Consider the following 17,237-nt stretch of genomic DNA (forward strand, 5'->3'; position numbering starts at 1 on the left):
AAGGGTACTGGATTAGGGGGCCTCTGAAGAGGATGGAGCACTAATGAGCTGGCATTTACCCCACAGTGACTATGTGTATGTGTGTCTCTCCAAGGGTTTGTGCACGCAATCCCATTCCATAAACGTCTCTACTGACTGAATCTTTGTTCCTCTGAAGCAGCATTATTTATGTGGCTCTTGCAGGTAAATGCTGCTTTTAGCTTTATGTAAAAAAAAAAAAGGTAAATATGTGTAGTTTTAACATTTGGTGGAAACTACAATCCATTTTTGCTCCATTAGAGCATTTTTTAAAATTATGTACATGTATCTGTGGACACCAGGTTGTCCTTTCCTACACTTAACACACTGGCGTTTGATAAGAAAATATTTCCAGTAATCAGGTGAGAATGCTCCTGCTGTAACACATATTTAACAGATTTTGTAGAACAAAATATTCAGTTACTAGTGACAATGCAGGTCACAGAGGCAATAGGCAGGAAAAGAAACCCAAACACAGCCTCCCCCCAAAAACATCCTTCAGGTTCTTCAGAGGGAAATCTTTAACAGCTGCCAACACCACCTCAGCTGGCTCCTCTCCTTTTAAATCTCTGTAGCTCAGCAGGCAGCGCCGAGCTGCAACACCAGATCCCATTCACCATGAACAGCACTGTCCAAGCTTTTTAAACTGCATGTGAAAACAGCCTGTCAATGCAGAGGAGCAAAGGCTTTGCTAAAGTTCTTCTGAAAGTCTGAGCCTCCCCCCGCTCCCTTAATGTAGTATGGGAAATCACATCTCAGCCACATGTGTGTGCAATTTCATTCTCCACCACTCCACCTAAGGCTACACTACTCTTGCTGATTTGCAACCTCATTGTGGTCGGGCGTTTTATGTGCCTCAGTGACCATGGCAGCAATGTTGCCAGGAACGTCACTCGGAGCAGACGGTGATTCAAAAAGACAGCCATGACCGGTTCCAAAAGATCAAGGAAAACTCCTGTGGAGCAGGGACATAAGGGTCTGCTCCTGCAGCTGAACTTGTGAGTGCATGGCTCTGTCAGGTGAGTGCCATGGTGAGACACAGCTCCAATGAGATATGGGGACATCATTTCATGGGCTCACCAGCTACAAAGCAAGGGGCTTGGGAACAAGGTCTGTTGGGTATATAGGAGGGTTGTAACAGATTTAAGGTACGTGGACAAAAAAATAGCTTTTAGAAAAGAGATTTGTCCACTGCAGATGGAACAACCTCACTAGGTCTCTTGGAATACAAGCATACCATGCTCAAACTTAAAACGGACAAAGGCTTGTTTGACTCACACCACAATATTCTGCAAAACCCTGCAAAGCTGTGTGCACATTACACGTCCAGTGGCATGTGTTACAGAGGTGATTTCAACTACCAAAACAAAGCTGGAGAGAATCCTGGATACCTGCTGAGCTTACCCTGTATTGAGAAGGCTGCCAGCTCCACTGCTGTCTCAAATGGACATTCTAGCCTGAAAATACAGACATGCAACAGTCAGTCACAGAAAAATTAATAAAACAAACTGCCACAGGCCCTCAAAATTCCCCTGTGACCTTCACTGAGGCCCACCAGACTTGTCTTTGTAGTAAAAACTAGAACTTATACTCCTAGTAGTTACTGACTACTGTTAATAATTCTGTTCTGTTCACCAATACATAATCCTGTAAGCCTCTTAAAAGTAAGAAGGCCATGACTACCAACACAACAGATTCATGTTTATCAACTGATGAAGAAAGGCAACAAATTGTGTCAGTCAAGTGACTTAGTGAAGTTAGTTGTGTGAAATTGGTTAAATACAGTAAACATTATGTTATTCATGCACCAGCAATGAACGTGCTTGGATTAAGTTTAACTGCTTATGTTTCTCACCCTGTGATAAGATTATTGTCAGTTCTTGTGTGATCTGCTATTGACTCACTCTGCCAGCCTCTGAACAACCAGACTGGATACCCACTCAGAATGGGCTGAGCAAAGTTCCTAGGTCACTTTCCAAACTACAGCTTTCTTATGATAAAAATGGGGGATCACGTTCAAGGAATATTTGTAGTGTAGATCAATATGGTGTTTTCAAAAGGCACCTGTAATTATTAATGCATAACACAGGAAGTACAACAACTCTTGGCATGACTTAGTCTGTGAACTGGCAAAATATGTCCCTGACATCATGTCTATTATGGCAAGCTGGATATTTGATGTATCAGTCATGATTTAATGGATGTGATAATTATATCTCTGTTGGTCCCTCTATCTAATGACATCACCACAGGATTTTTCCCTGTGTACAGTACTTCATTAAGAATGAAGAATGCAGGATAATTACTTACTTGCCACTGAGGATGTCTTGCTTTAACTGTAACACAAACAAGTATCTGAAAGTAAAAGAAAGCAATACAGTTAATTATGGTGATAAAAAAGTGACAGTTTAATGGGATATGATATAAAAACACCCATCTATGCTACACTGGTACCATGGAACACTGAAGTCAATCATGCTTTATGGGATTAATGGGTAAAAAAAAACAAACAAAAAAAACATAAGCAATGCTTTAGGTAGTAGCTGTAGCTGAGGTAATTTAACTGTGCAGGAGCCTTGCTTATTATATCACCATAGCATTTTTTGCCTATAGAACAAACAGTAAAAAATAAAAAAAAGTACAGTATCCCTTTGTTATGCTTAAATTCACACACTAAAGAAACAACTTACATGTAGAAACCTATTAAAAACACTGACTTTTGAAAGTTTATGTGATTAACAGAGTTATGAAGGAAACGACCCTAAAAGCCCAATTATACAAGGGTTTTTAAAATCAGCATGTAAGACAAAGTGAGCTACAGTAGGAACGTCTGTGTGTCTTAATTCACCTGGTGAGCTCCTCATGCAGGTTGTTCGGTTCTGAAGAGTAGAACTTCACTCTCATGTGAAGGCAGTATGGTGGGCCGACTGAGGGACAGATCAGAGTCAACAAATACAATCAGGCTTCACAACATAATTAACAATCATAAGGTATATAATAACCAAAGTACCGGGACGAAGACATGCAGGAAACCTAACATAATATAATACATAATATACTAACACAAAAGTGTAAAGGCAAATGTTCTGTTCATTGGATGTTTTGATATGTAGCAGGTAACTATGCATGTTTGGGGAGGGGAAAAGAAACAGAGACCTCTGCATACTTACTTTTCACTTGCTTTTTGATACTTTTTGTAACATCAAGCCAATGCTGAAACAACATGGAGGTTATTAACAATTAAAAAAGCAAAGCATCTCCACACCTGCCTGTATTAAACATCAAAACATTAATATTTATCCTGGGAGGCGCACACATACACACACACACGTGCGCACACGCACACACACACTGTTCTGTGCTGTAATTCTTCTTGGAAGTTCTGGCTTTATGAGGCATGAACAATGTCAAGGAGAGGCAGCGGCAGTGCTAGTGGTGGTGGTGGTGTGTGTGTGTGTGTGTAAGTAAGAGAAAGAGAGACTGGGAGAGATAACAGAGGAACTCACAGCACTCCCCAGTCTACTCTCCCCCACATTCCTCAATACAGCCCTCCCTCTCTCACTCTCTCTAGACTTCAGTTCGCTCTCCCACCCATTTTACTCTCTACCTCCACGCCTCTCCTCTTTGTCCCACCCTTCTGCTTCATCTTTACTCCCACCAGCTCTCCCTTCTTCCATGGCCTTCACGGAGTGTCAGCGTGAGCAGGGTCAGTGGCAGACCAGTGACTTAAAAACACTTTGTCTCAGAGCACAGCCTGACGCCTGGAGCTGATAACAGTCCCATATCCAACCCCTTTAGCCCAGTCCTGAAAGGGAAAGTCCCTGTGTCAAGCCTTCCTCCAAATGGGTGATTTGTGATTTGGACTGAAATTGAAAGTCTGACCAAGAAGTGACAGCCTAAAACACTTGGTGAAACATAAAATGGAGACATTACAGAAGAGACATGGATCATTTTACTACAGTAGATATTTTTTATATAATTTTGTTGTCTTTGTGTTTTGATCATTTAAAATAATTATCAGTTGTGGGACCCAAAAGTCACAGTTATTTTTTACTGTTAAACACAACAAATTATGGTACCCAGTATAAGACAACAAGAGACTACCGTGTATCTCCAATCTTACCGGCACTTGTGCCGAGTCCATGAAGCGAAGTCCGAAGTAGTCTTTCTCTACGATGTCCAGATGGTACATGATCTGGTCAAACAGCTCCTCACCTTTGGCTTTTTTCTGACAAGGGAAACACACAAACAAAAAGAGGTCTTAGACACCTGAATGAAAAACTGCTTCACCCAGGGTCATGAAGAAAACACCAAGTTGTAAACTAGAGATATTAAAGTAAATTCACAGTGTGGATACTGATACTCATGACACATGAATATTAATGTTGCACTGTCAGCACAGCACAAATACTTAGTAAAGAAGTAAAGATAAGTCTCAGGATGGTTGATATATATCAACAGAGTCCTGAAGAAACTGGCATTCAGAAATTAAGGTTACATTTCAACACAGGAATGTAGGAATGTGAAATATGGCTTTGTTTATCTTGTTGACAGTTCTGGGTACTTTAAGTGTGAGAGGGTCTTTACTCCCATCATTAAATAAGCCTGAGCTTATTGAGTCTGAGCAAATGACGTCCAAAAAGCTGGGTTAATAAGAAAAGAAAAGAAAAGGAAATAAAGAAAGAAAGAAAGAAAGAAAGAAATAAAATAAGAATGGTCATAAGGAAAAAACACTGGTTGGGCTTTTACAGACATTTCTACCAACCAAACTGGGCGCAACCAACAATTGTTTACAATTAATCTGTTGATTATTTTCTCAATGAATCAATTTGTGTTTAAAATGTCAGAAAATGGCAAACTAAAAAAAAAAAGAGTCCTCTGTAATTCCCCACAGCCCCAGGCGACATTTTCAAATGTCTTCATTTGTCTAACAGTCAAAAACCCAAAGATAATTAGTCACTACGATGTAAAACAAAGAAAAACATCAAATCCTCACATTTAAGAAGCTGGAACCAGCAAATATTTGGCATTTTTCAAAAATAATTATTTGATTTTCAGCAGTTGCCAGTTAATTTTATGTTGATTGACTAATCGTTTAATCAGTTAATCATTGCAGCTTTGTATATAAGTATACAGACATATACAGATGTTCTCAAGACCAAAAGACGATTTGCATTTCACCAAAATATTGTTTTGATTGAGTTTTTTGTTATACATGTATACATGGCATGATTTGGATTTTATGGATTTGAATAGGAAGATACGAGAAAATATTAGCATGAAGTGTTTTCAGGGTTTGAATAGGTGTTGCCCTTTCTGACAAAGCCGTACCAGTTACTGCCTGTGCTCTGCCTGGGACTGTGAGATCTCTCCCTCACATGTGCACTGTGTGTGTGTGTCTGTCTCTCACACACACACATACACACTCAGCTTCGTAACCCCACCATGAGGCACAGCGACAGGGTTGCCATGGTAACAGGGGTTGAAGTGCCCCAGACACCCAGGAGTTGAGGGAAGTGGGGTGGCTGAACATATCATGTGATCATCTGGTTCTATGAGTTATGAAAAGATGGCATCCAAGTCCAACCAGCAGCTGCATTTTTCTCCTTTCTCTCTCCATCACATTTTTTTTCTTTTTTTTCTTGACCAATCATTCCTTTAGCCATATTTGCTTCTGCACTGAAATGATCTGTGAAATTTAACCAAGGGTATGGTGGAGTTTTTACTCTTCCTCATCTATTTTCTCACACCAACTACAGTTGCAAACAAATATTACATTTATGAAACATTTTCACAGGTCTTTATTGTCTCTTATGTTTTCATCAGCATCGAGAGACTGTTTGAGAATGACAACATCCACGATATTAAGCAAATCATGTCTGTCAAGTGACTGGCCTGCTAGTGGTTAGACTAACAGATATCCCCTGAGCAAAATACAGGGATAGGATCAGAGCAACATACAAAAGAAAATCATTCTGCCTCTCCTGCAACTCGCAGGAACAATGTCAATTACATTGCATATGCAAATAATGCAGCTCACTTTAATGTGCTTTAATGGTGGTAGTTTACTATGGTTAATTTACTACGTAAATAAACTACGTACAAAATGTTACCTACAGAAATCAGGACACACACACACACACACACACACACACACACACACACACACACACACACACACACACACACACACACACACACACACACACACACACACACACCCCAAAGAGAGCTCCTGGGCAGCTCAGGGGGGCTGGCCCCATGCTAGCTGGCATAGCTGAGAAGGCATACCGCACCACTACAGTACCCAGGGAGAGAGAGTACAAAGGACTCATTGTGTGTGTGCGCTGCACCCAAACCCTTGTTATAGTGCTTGCAGTATTGTTTGGCTGTTTGCAGTCTTTCTGCCGGCCTTTGAGCATACAGCTCTGTCTCTCAGATGCTCTGTCAGAATGTTTAAGTTTCAACTGAGCTGCTGCTCTCTCATCAACAGTCATCAAACCAACCAGTGTAGTTATGAATCCTTTTAAAAGGAACCTCAACACAATGTCTAGAACAAGTAGAAGGTTTGGGGATTTTAAGAAATCATGTTTTTGGTGGATGATTTTACCCGACTGTGCTCCACAAACGAGCTCTTTTAGCATGGCTGTGCAAAAAAACAGGAGTAACACTCCTTAACTCATTATTTCAGGGAAGTGTTTACCCATTACAATACAAGAGATAAGATAAAGCGATCATCTGTCTGTCCTCAATCATGCATCAACTCACACACCCCTTTATAGTTTGTGTGACTCTGCAAATACCACAAATAGTATGTGACCAAACCTAGCGGGCGATTTATCAGCTGAACAGCTTGCTTTAATTATGGCAGACTGGTCACAAGTTCAAAATGTTCTTGAGTCCTGACTCACTGATCACTATACAAGAACGATGCAACATCTGTCAATAAAAAAAATGCTATTCAGTTAATTCACTGAAATTTCAAACTACTATTTTATTGCATAATGTTCCCAACTTGCCACTAATAGAACTACTAATACTAATACTACTAATAGAATAATGACTTATTTTCTGTAACAAAAAAAATAAATAAAAAGTTAGTAAACTATGCATGTGCTTAACCTTTTGTCTGGACTACAAATTTACCACCAAGAGAAAAGGAAGAAGAGGTGACAGAGTGAATGGCTATGGGTGTGGGGACAGAGAAAAGACAGGGAAGTAAATACATCTAAAGGAAAGAAAGTGAATCATAAGGCTGTGTGGAGTTATGTGTGGACATGGACACTGGTAAACAGAGGTACCCCTGGGAGACAACTTTGGGTGGCCTTAAATAATAGGGACACAGACAGTGGGAAAGCTAAGGTATGTGAATGAGTCCTATTCAGTTTTAGATTGTGGCTGTGTATTTACAACCACTAGAAGATTTAAAAAGGAAAACAAACTGCACCATTTAGCAGGGGGTTCCCCACATTTCTGCCAAACTGAGCTGAACTGACAAACAACACAACATGATTCCAGGCCACAACAAGGGAAGCCACAGTCCTTTTAACTGACAACCAAACTGTGTTTAATTTGTTTTATAGATACTATTACTCCTACTCCACTATCCCCAGAGGCCATGTACGACACTTGAAGCACAGACAGACCATCAGCAAATAGCAGTAATGTGCTAAGTTTCTCACAGACTATTTAACTAAATGATAAGTCTGAAACTGATAGTGGGAAGCTGCAATGTTTCCCTGCAAACCTGCACAACTTCCCTCTCTACTGTGAGGGTTTGTCTGTGTCTATGCTCTTACTGTTCCTCCAATCAAAGTTCTGTTCCCTGAGTTACCCAGCTAGCAGAGTATATTCATAAAGGTATATACTCCCAAGGGGGACTATTTATTTTTAAGATGTCAGTGAAAGAGAACCTACACTGTAAACTAAACAAGGACTGTTGCTTAAACTATAGCTGGATCACATTTGTGTTTTCTGTGTTTATTTTCTAAAAAATATATTTTTTATTATCTTTAACTAAGACAAGTCTGTTCTTGTTTGCTCGCACTCCTTCCCTAGTTGTCTCGAAATGCTGTTGGTGATGCTGTCTTCAGTGTAATGGAAATGTACAGTAGGAGAAAAGGCATTTAAACACAGCTGTGCTGCTAACTGGTGTGTTTTTTTCTTATTGCCTTATCGCTTAGAGAGAGGTGGATGATAAGACATAAGGGTTTGCAGAAGCTACCTATATCTGGGGGAGGGGAAACCCAAAGAAAGCTCATTTGAAGCCTAACCCAAGGACAGGGCCCTGCTGGGATGCATTTAGAAGTCCAAATGAATTTGACAACTTTCTTCAGGTGCACACAGCAAATGCCTGGGAGTTTCTAAGGCATGAAAGTACACTTAGGCTGGGGACAAAATCTATTAACTCCATCAGTAAAATAGGTAGTAAAAACTAACAACTACAGCCTTGTAAAAATTCCAGCAATCATTTCTGCTCCACTACAAACAAAAGAGTGAGAGAAAGAGAAACAGAGAAAGAGAGAAGATAACATTCCACTAGAGAAAGACTGAATAAGAATATTATCCAACTTTCTATGAACATAATACTGAGCTGACAGGAAGTGTTGGCAGGGCTTATTCTTACAGCAGACAGACTCAAAAATGTGCATCACTTGCGAGACGTGCTGAATAAAATATATTTATACAATCTTGTTCAATAAGCTGTCAAGGAATTCAGAAATATTGTAGAGAATGGTCTCCTTTCATTCTGAGTCACTTAGACTAAACATCAATAGGAGAAATAAAAAGAAGGTTTTTTCTTGTATGGAACAGAAAAAAGCGGAGTTTGAAACAGACAGATATAGTAATAACAAGGGAAGATGTTCTCTCCAGCAGATATTCCACAGAATATATTCCAGACAGCTAGATTTAAAGATAAGACTGAGTCATAAAGTACAGTTACTGACTGGTCTCACTGGAATGCTCCAGGCTTCACAGATGGATTCCCAGAGTCGTAATCTGTAAGCCAGGGAAAAATAAAGAACCAATGGGGGAAGAAGATCCAAATATTTATGCCCCTGGTTCGAAAATTATATTTACTAAATTGTTACATGAGTTGAACACTAACTTATGTTTTCCCCAAAATTAGCTTTGTGTTTGTCCACGAGAAGTTGATATGGAGAAATAAATTACAGAGCATAAAAGAGAGGGAGAGGACAGGAAGAGAAAGACAGAGGGGGCAGACAGAGGTGGGAGGAGTGAAGTTCTGCTCTGTGTCCACTTGGTGATGAGCCCAACAAGTCATGTGATGGCATCATGTGATCATGTTCTCCAGAGAGGATCATGGAATTACAGGTGATCAGCAACACAACCACACACACACACACACACACACACACACACTACATGGGCTAAAACGGGCTGCTCTACTAACGCAGGCATACAATGGTCAGTAGTACACCTGTTGTGCCTTCGCTTTCCATCTTTCACATAAGTGCTGGTGGTCCAGCTGAATGGCAATTTGACAGAAATGTGTCAGGAACATTCACTGAGCATTAACCGTCCTCTTGACAACAGCAGAAAAGTATGCACACACTTGGTGTAAAGACACAGGGAAATCCATTGCAAGAGGCAATCCGTGGGTACACATTCCTGATAACCAAATGTGTTATGGTTCATGGGTGAACTCTTTTTCTATCTTTAGTGTCCCAGCACACAAATAAACCTTGTTACCCGAGTTAAAAACTTAAAGTTAGAGATAAGAAGCACACAATGGTTCAAATTCAAGCAACTCTCCTTACCGGCAGCTCAACGCTGACGTCCGTCCCGTCCAGTAAGGACACACGGCAGGTGATGATAGACTTTGCATCCCCAGCAGCAGGGATGTGAGTGGTGGCTCGCTGGGCCTCCCGTAACCGGGCTTTCTCAGCATGTTTCCGGATGGAGCGTCGCCCCAGCGTCCTGCGCAGGAAACTCAGCATGATGGGAGAGAGGGAGGGTTACAGTACCACGCCTGTAAGGAAAGAGAGTAGAAACAGAAGACACTGTTTAGGAGCTGAGGACAGGAGGGAAAAAATAATACATGTCCAGTTAAAGTTAATTTGAGTCCCAGTATCTGTTTGCCATTGTCTCACAGCACAACAGGATGTTTTGATTATCAAAAATAACAGTAACAGATAAACGGCCTAACGGTTAACGTCAAACTAACAAGGATAAAGATGCCTTACAGAGAAAATACTTGTACTTTTTTCACGCTATTCGACGAATATAAAAAATACAGAAGCAAGTATAAAGAACAGTTTTGAGTTTTGTGTTTACACAGTAGCTATATGAAGTCTTCAGCTAACATTATTCCACTTCTAGGATGTGTAAACTTGGTTTCAGGTCAGCCAGAGAAAGAAGCCGTTGAGATGGACTCAGATACCCGGGCTGCCAAACCCCCTTCCAAACTCTGAAATATATTTAAACAAAAACACTGGAAAACATGTAAAACATCCGCTGGGATACTACTAATAAAACAAAAACACAAGAAATATAACCCTTAGCTTCATTTGTGCTCAGTTGTAAGGCCTGAGGTACCTGGCGTAAGCAAAAGCAACAGGTGTGCGTTTGTTTTACTGCGCGAGCTAACCGTTAGCAACGAACGCACAGCGTACGTAAGACCCCGATCGTGCAAACGCGTCCCGTGCAGCAAAACAAACACCGCCTTTAGCTCCGAGAGCTGGATCAGACAGACACTTGCTCCGCAGCCACTTGTGGATCCGAGGACGCCTGGATGAAGGGATACTTACAAGAACCTCCTCGTACGAATTCACGGCGAAAACACGTCTGCTTGCATTGCGGACGACTAAACAGCAATCTCGGACATCTCCATGATTTGTGGCGCGTTTCCTGCTTCTGTTTCTTGTTTTATTCCACCTCGTTACCCCTGCGGGATAATTTCCTCCCAAGTCCCAACAAAAAGTAGGAAAGCTCGCCTCCGGATGTGACGTCACGATAAATCCCTGACAAACCTTCATTAGCATTTTTAAAGCGACAAACCTTTTTGTCCGTCCGTCTAGCTCAATTGTGCTTATGCTTTTATCCTGAAAAAAAGTTAGTCAAATATATAAATAACCACACATTCATGAAATACTCTGGATGCCATTTAAAACTAACATATCTAGAGGAGTGGCCTCCTCCTTCATACTCTGCATACTCTGTCACACAGTGTTGTCAATCACCATTTGACAGCAGCACCTCCTTCTGGTTAATTTAGGAATAAAGGTTTACAAATGTCGCCAGAGACAACTGTGTGGCTTTCAGGGTTTAGAGTTCGTTAAGTATTTTGAGTAGCAGACAAGCATAGTGTGCAGGTATAATTATATAACAGGTATATAAGAATATTTCATTTAAGTGTCTGTTGAATTCAGAGGCAGGGACACAGCTCTGGAGCTTCGTCCTGACCACTCACTTACAAATGAAATGAAATGTTAAACATATACCATATTGCAAATAAGTGTATTCTATTTAATTAAAAAAAACATTTACATGTGTACTGAATCTTCCCAGTTGAACAAATTGAAAGTTTTGCCAACAATCACAGAATCTGATTCTTTATGGGTATCAACTGTATATTATGTATAAAGAAGCAATATTTTTGTTTGTGTAAACTGGGAAGAACTGCCTGCAACAAGAACAGGCTGATAACTAAACACGTATTGGCAGATACGTTTGACCTTTTACCGTCCAAAATATCTTGTTATACTACTTAAAAATGTGCCTATGCTCTGCCAAACAAAACTATTAATCTGACCCTTATGCAGTAAGCCTACCATGTGCTGGTACATAACCCAGCTGTAACATCTGTGCACAGATACATTTAAGAAGACCCCCTTGAATTATTGTAGACCAATGCCACTTTTAAAAATGAGCACTGACACACCTCAGAAAGTATGGAGACTGTCCATGGACACATTTGAAATGTAACATTTAAATTTGGTGTGTGCTGTATTCATACCAGTGTTACAATTGTGTGTTTGGTCTTTATCAGTACACAAAGTAGCAATCTTTATTTTTTCCATTTTTGGGCTTTAATGTGCAATACCAGAACCCGTCTCTTTCTGTGGCCTCTGGCTCAATAATATGGATCTTATTTCATCAAATCACCTGGCCCTATCAGAAATCTTTAAGATTTGCTTGTATGCCACAAAGAGAAGAAGCTGTTTATTCAGCAGATTGTTTCCCTAGAAAACCTGCTTTTGCTATAGTTCTCCACTCAGAACCTTTTATTTCCTTTAGGATAACCTTACTAGAATCAGTGTGTTTGTTATTTTCTTCAGAGCTTGGCATTACATAGATTCAGCACTTTGGCTACCTCATGAACTAATGGCTTCAACTCTATGGTAAAATCTCACAAACCAAAAATCTAAAAATTTAAAGTGATTCTTATTGAAGCCTTCAGCATTGGTGCATCTCACCTGCTCACTCTAACATTGCCCAACCTCACTTTTACAGTGTGGAAAAGCAAGGTGATCTGAAGCCACATCTCCATGCTTTGACAGACAAGCTTTAATTGTTCACAATCAAGCTTATAGACATGTCCAAAGCACCGTCAAACCATGATACCAGAAAGAAACAAGCAACTGAGGACAAAGGTTTTTATGACACAGGTAGGAGTTAACCAAGGGTATAATACGGTAAAACATTTCTCAGTATTTTGTGTTTCATTATATATACACTCGCTGTTATAGATTATGATTCAAATAAAACAAAAAATTTTGAAATAGCAGTCTTGAAATACACACCATTTGTGTCACATTTGAATCATCCAAAGGAAAGGGAAAAAAAAATCAAAAATAAAATAAAAACAAAATCTTTCTGTTCACAAATGATTTTCCCTTTTATTTTAAAGATTTTTTTTTCATATACAACATTGTATTTACATGGTCTAGTATTATTTACACAAAATTAACAAGTGGCACTGTGTAGTTAGGAGTTCTTTTCTTTTTCTTGTTCCCTACAGGTGTCTTATTTTTAGACAAAATAAAAATGATAAATTAAAAAAAAAGAAAGAAAATTTCAGCTCACCGACAACTCATTTTAACAATGCTTTATGCCTCTAATTTTGTTTTTTTTTTCTTTTCAGTAGCACTACCTGCCACTAAGCCTTCTACAAAGTGCTGTCCTTTCCCTACCCTACTAGAACTGTTTTCATCTTTACAAAAATACAACTAACCCAAGCCCTCCCCATGTCTGGTACCCTCCAAACTACCTTTGATCAGTACCCTAAACGCACAGACAGTACCAATTATGAGTCAACATCAAAACACTTTGAACACAGACAGCTCATTGCTGGACATTTTGTGCAGATGGAAACTCTGGCAGCCCTGATTTATCAATTATTAACTGTTCACTGCAGCGCCAGTGTTCTGCTTTCTTGTTGGAAACTGTTAAGGTTTTCTGAACTTCAATTTGAGCGTTGACTGATTTTGATCTGGTGGTATTTTGATTTGATTAGCCCTGTTGCCAAATACAAAAATGATGATGGAAAGAAGCCACTGGGGGGTTGAACAGCATTTTGTGTTTGTTCATTTGATGCTATTATAAGCTCATACATGTAGGGTCTGCAGTTTAACTGTAAGTTAAAAAAAAAAAAAAAAAAAAGTTAAAATCAGTTATTCCGGCAGTCGTTCACTGGCTAGCCTCAGTTTGTCCCTCTGTAGCAAACGAGTTTGATACTGCACTGCCATACCCATGGTATTCTGCTCAGATATGTCCCTCGCCTTGAGGCCATGCAGGGAGAGTGGGATCCATGTACAATGATCCAGAGGCATCTGGGGGGAAAACAATGAGAAGAATGGACTGTGGATGTTGCGTGGACTCCACAGAAATGACTGATGTTGAATGAGAGAATTTTTTTTTTGACAACACAGGAGAGATTAAAAAAAAGAAAAACAGAGTGAAGAAGAAAACAGTTTCTAGGCTCTTCTTCCCACATCTACATGTGATAAAAGTATGATTCAGCCATTTGAAAGGGAGGTATGAGAACAGTTTGAATTGTTGTTTCACAGGTAAAGATTCAGCTTTACTTAACTTGACTTTTAAAAAAAAACAAAAAACAAAAAAACTCTCCAAGAAGGCTCTTTTTTTCCGAAAACTTGAGATCAGATTAGATTAGGTTTATGGCTTTATGGCACAACCTTTCATTCCAGTTTACGTACAAGCAGGCTTAGACCAGACAGCTAACAAATTATATTTCATAAATGGCAGAGCAGGAAGAGAGGGAGAAGTACAGAGAGAGATAAAGACAAATCTGTGTACATACACGTACGTACTAGGGTGACCAGATCCCAATTCACCAGATGTGGGACAAAGACTGCGTTTGCGTGGGACAATGTGGGACAATGTGGGATACCAATGCATCAAGGTAGTCTAAAAGAACTTAAAAAAAACTTTCTAAAAAAAAATAATAAACATTTCTATTCTGCTCCATCAAAAGTCTTTCAGCTCTCTCTATCACAGCAACAATTGCAGGTAGGCCGGGCCCACACAGACAATGCACTTTCAGCTTCCATCCATGTCTCACGTTTCATGCCGTTTTTACTTGACTTGCGACCGCGGCCCGCGTCCCAGTTTGATTGACATGATCAAACAGCCCACCCCGCCCCCTATTTGATAAATGCCAATTATAAAACACGCATTTCAAAACTGGAGTCTGACTGTCAATAACAATGCGGGACAACGTCTCAATTTGCGGGACGTGTGAAAAGTAACAGAAATGCGTGACTGTCCCGCACAAAGCGGGACATCTGGTCACCCTAGTACGTACGTACACACACACACACACACACACACACACACACACACACACACACACACACACACACACACACACACAGCAGTAGGTTTTTCCAGCAGAGTCCATTTTAGGAGCCAATAACAGCAGGTACCAAAGCAGCCTATAAGAAAAATATCTCAGATTATAAAGAGGCTACACTCCATACCATTCCATACCGCTATGAAAAACACATTGACAGCTTAACCTGTACTTGGACCAAAAAAAACCCCCCAAAAAATAAAAAAAATAAAAAAAATAAAAACTCAACAAGCAACTTGATGCTGGGTTTTGTGAATTAAAAATACAAGTCACCATTTAGTCTCTTATCACTCATAACACATCATCTTGGCTTTAAAAACAACATGTGCCTTAAAATAACAAAGTATCACACCGTGTACTGGGAAAGATCAATAAAAAAGAAAAATTATTGGTTGAATGTTCTGTTTGTGCTGCTTCTTTGAACTGTCAGCTGTTCCCTGGCAGACACACAGACAGATTTAGATAACATTAATCAGCAGTTGTTGGTTTTAAGCTCTGTTCCAGCAACATCTTGACCCCACTGGAACACAGCGAATAAAGTACTCTGTAAGGATAAAAAACAAGTAATTAGTCTGACTGAGTTTCATGTTGGGTCACAGTTGCTCATAAGCAGGTCCCAGGGTTTACTCCAGTTTACAGGTTGTAAAAGTCTTGGTCTCTGAATGTTTAAAAAAATAAAATAAAACATGGAGAGGCCAGTGGAGGGAGCTGTTAAAGTTCAGTTTTCAGCATTCACACAAAGGCTGAGATCAGTTCACTCTCAACTCAGTGAGCAGTTCTTTGTGAAACCTTGCAGAAAAATAAGAACTGACTGCATAAAACTTCCAGCAGCTTTGAACCACTTGAGAACTAATTAATTATACTTGTGTCTGATCACATGACCCCTATTTTCTCAGGTTCTATAGCATAATGCCATGTGCAAAGAAATGTTTGGGATGCTCAAAGTGGATCGACATTTACTAAAAGTCACCCTGGTCAGGTGAAAACAATCAGAGAGAACTCTTTCTCTTCACAATAGAGGGGCTTTGCTATCAGTGTCTGGCTCAAGGACACTTCAGCAAGGACTCTGCTGCCTAAACTGTCGAGCTGCAAGTGAGGAGTAAGTAAGGAGTTTGATTTAAATGTTGAACCAACTGAATATGTATTTGAAGAAAGAAATGAACTGACCTCATCCTTGCTCTTAGTTTTATCAGCCACGACAGCTGGAAAACAGATTGTAACTCAGTGAGACCGTGGGTCTACTGGAGCCTCTCTTTATCACACTGTCTTTGTTTTCTTGTGTTGAAATTGATTGATTAATGCTATGCAATATGAGGAGACTCAATTTCAAATAATCGATCAATGCTCAAATTTAAAATTTTCAATCAGCACGTCTTTCAGTGGGAGGTGTACAGTTATAGATCAACAGTAGCTGCTGTGACTAGTACAGAGATGAAAGGGAGGTGCCCAGTAAACACAGGCCCGGAGGATTATAAACCAGTTTTATTCCTCACCACACCAAACAATGGCCACTTCAGAGCAAGTGTGTCTGTAAGCTCAAAAACACAGCACAAAGCAGGATGAAGTATGCAACTCGCCACAGCATTGAACGAGAGGTGAGACACAAAGTGCTTTCATCTGTCTGTCTGACAGTCTGTGCTGTCAGGCACCGAGACAAGAAAGCTGAGAAAGATAAAACCTAGTACAATAAATTAAATCACTATTTTTTTCCACAAAAAGCAAAAAGAAATAAAGAAGTAGTTAGAAGAAGAGGAATCACACTACTTTACTACCTAAGATTTAATCAGGAAAGCGTGAAGCTCTAGACTCATACAAACAAAACATACAACTTTTTTTTTTGTTCAGTGGACAGGGTTTGACAAAAACTAAAACACAATAAATACTCTTTCTGAGGAACAAAAGATAAAGTATATCTCTTTATCAGCTAAAAGGACACTAAAAAAAAAAAAAAAAAGGCAGGTCCGTCTGGCAGAAGGGGATAGGGCAACCCTTTGGAAAAAAAAAAAAAAAAGAAAAACAAAGGGTGCGGGTGGGGGTGGGGCTTTCCATCCATGTGGGTAGCCCTTCCCCTTCATACTTATGGCACTACAGCAATTCCCCATCCACATTTTATTCTCTCATACTTTTATCTTCTCATTCTTTGTATACTTTTTTCTTTACCCTGAACATACAATATCCCCTAATGGTACCTAGTCAACACAGCTGGATTTCTTTTTTAATTCTATCTTGTCCATGATTTTCACGTTTGTTTGTCTTTTTTTCCATTTTTGTCAGCATAAAGTGCAACAGTGCTTTTGTTCTCTCCTCTGACCACCTGTCCTCTCCCTGGTAACCCCTGATGACCTCCCCCCCAGAGGTCAAATGTCACAGATTGGGGTCA

The 17,237-nt window shown here is 39.9% G+C and overlaps 2 protein-coding genes across 9 annotated transcripts in view; both read right to left on the reverse strand.

Moving 5' to 3' along the window:
* Nucleotides 1-10,981, reverse strand: part of epb41l5 (erythrocyte membrane protein band 4.1 like 5) — a 34,091-nt gene extending 23,110 nt beyond the window's left edge. For all 4 annotated transcript variants that reach the window (XM_041056927.1, XM_041056928.1, XM_041056929.1 and 1 more), the window contains exons 1-7: nt 10,791-10,981; nt 9,801-10,012; nt 4,142-4,246; nt 3,189-3,231; nt 2,867-2,945; nt 2,329-2,373; nt 1,423-1,475 (exon numbers count right to left, since the gene is read on the reverse strand). In XM_041056927.1, coding sequence (XP_040912861.1) covers nt 1,423-1,475; nt 2,329-2,373; nt 2,867-2,945; nt 3,189-3,231; nt 4,142-4,246; nt 9,801-9,980 — 505 coding nt within the window. In that variant the 5' untranslated portion in view covers nt 9,981-10,012; nt 10,791-10,981. The remainder of the gene's footprint in view (nt 1-1,422; nt 1,476-2,328; nt 2,374-2,866; nt 2,946-3,188; nt 3,232-4,141; nt 4,247-9,800; nt 10,013-10,790) is intronic.
* A 1,624-nt stretch (nt 10,982-12,605) lies between these two features.
* ptpn4a (protein tyrosine phosphatase non-receptor type 4a) overlaps nt 12,606-17,237 on the reverse strand; it is a 63,041-nt gene continuing 58,409 nt past the window's right edge. For all 5 annotated transcript variants that reach the window (XM_041056972.1, XM_041056970.1, XM_041056971.1 and 2 more), the window contains one exon: nt 12,606-17,237. This exon is cut by the window's right edge and continues 383 nt beyond it. In XM_041056972.1, coding sequence (XP_040912906.1) covers nt 17,222-17,237 — 16 coding nt within the window. In that variant the 3' untranslated portion in view covers nt 12,606-17,221.

Source organism: Toxotes jaculatrix, chromosome 15 (genome assembly GCF_017976425.1).
Source record: "Toxotes jaculatrix isolate fToxJac2 chromosome 15, fToxJac2.pri, whole genome shotgun sequence".
In the NCBI taxonomy this organism is placed as follows: Eukaryota; Metazoa; Chordata; class Actinopteri; family Toxotidae; genus Toxotes; species Toxotes jaculatrix.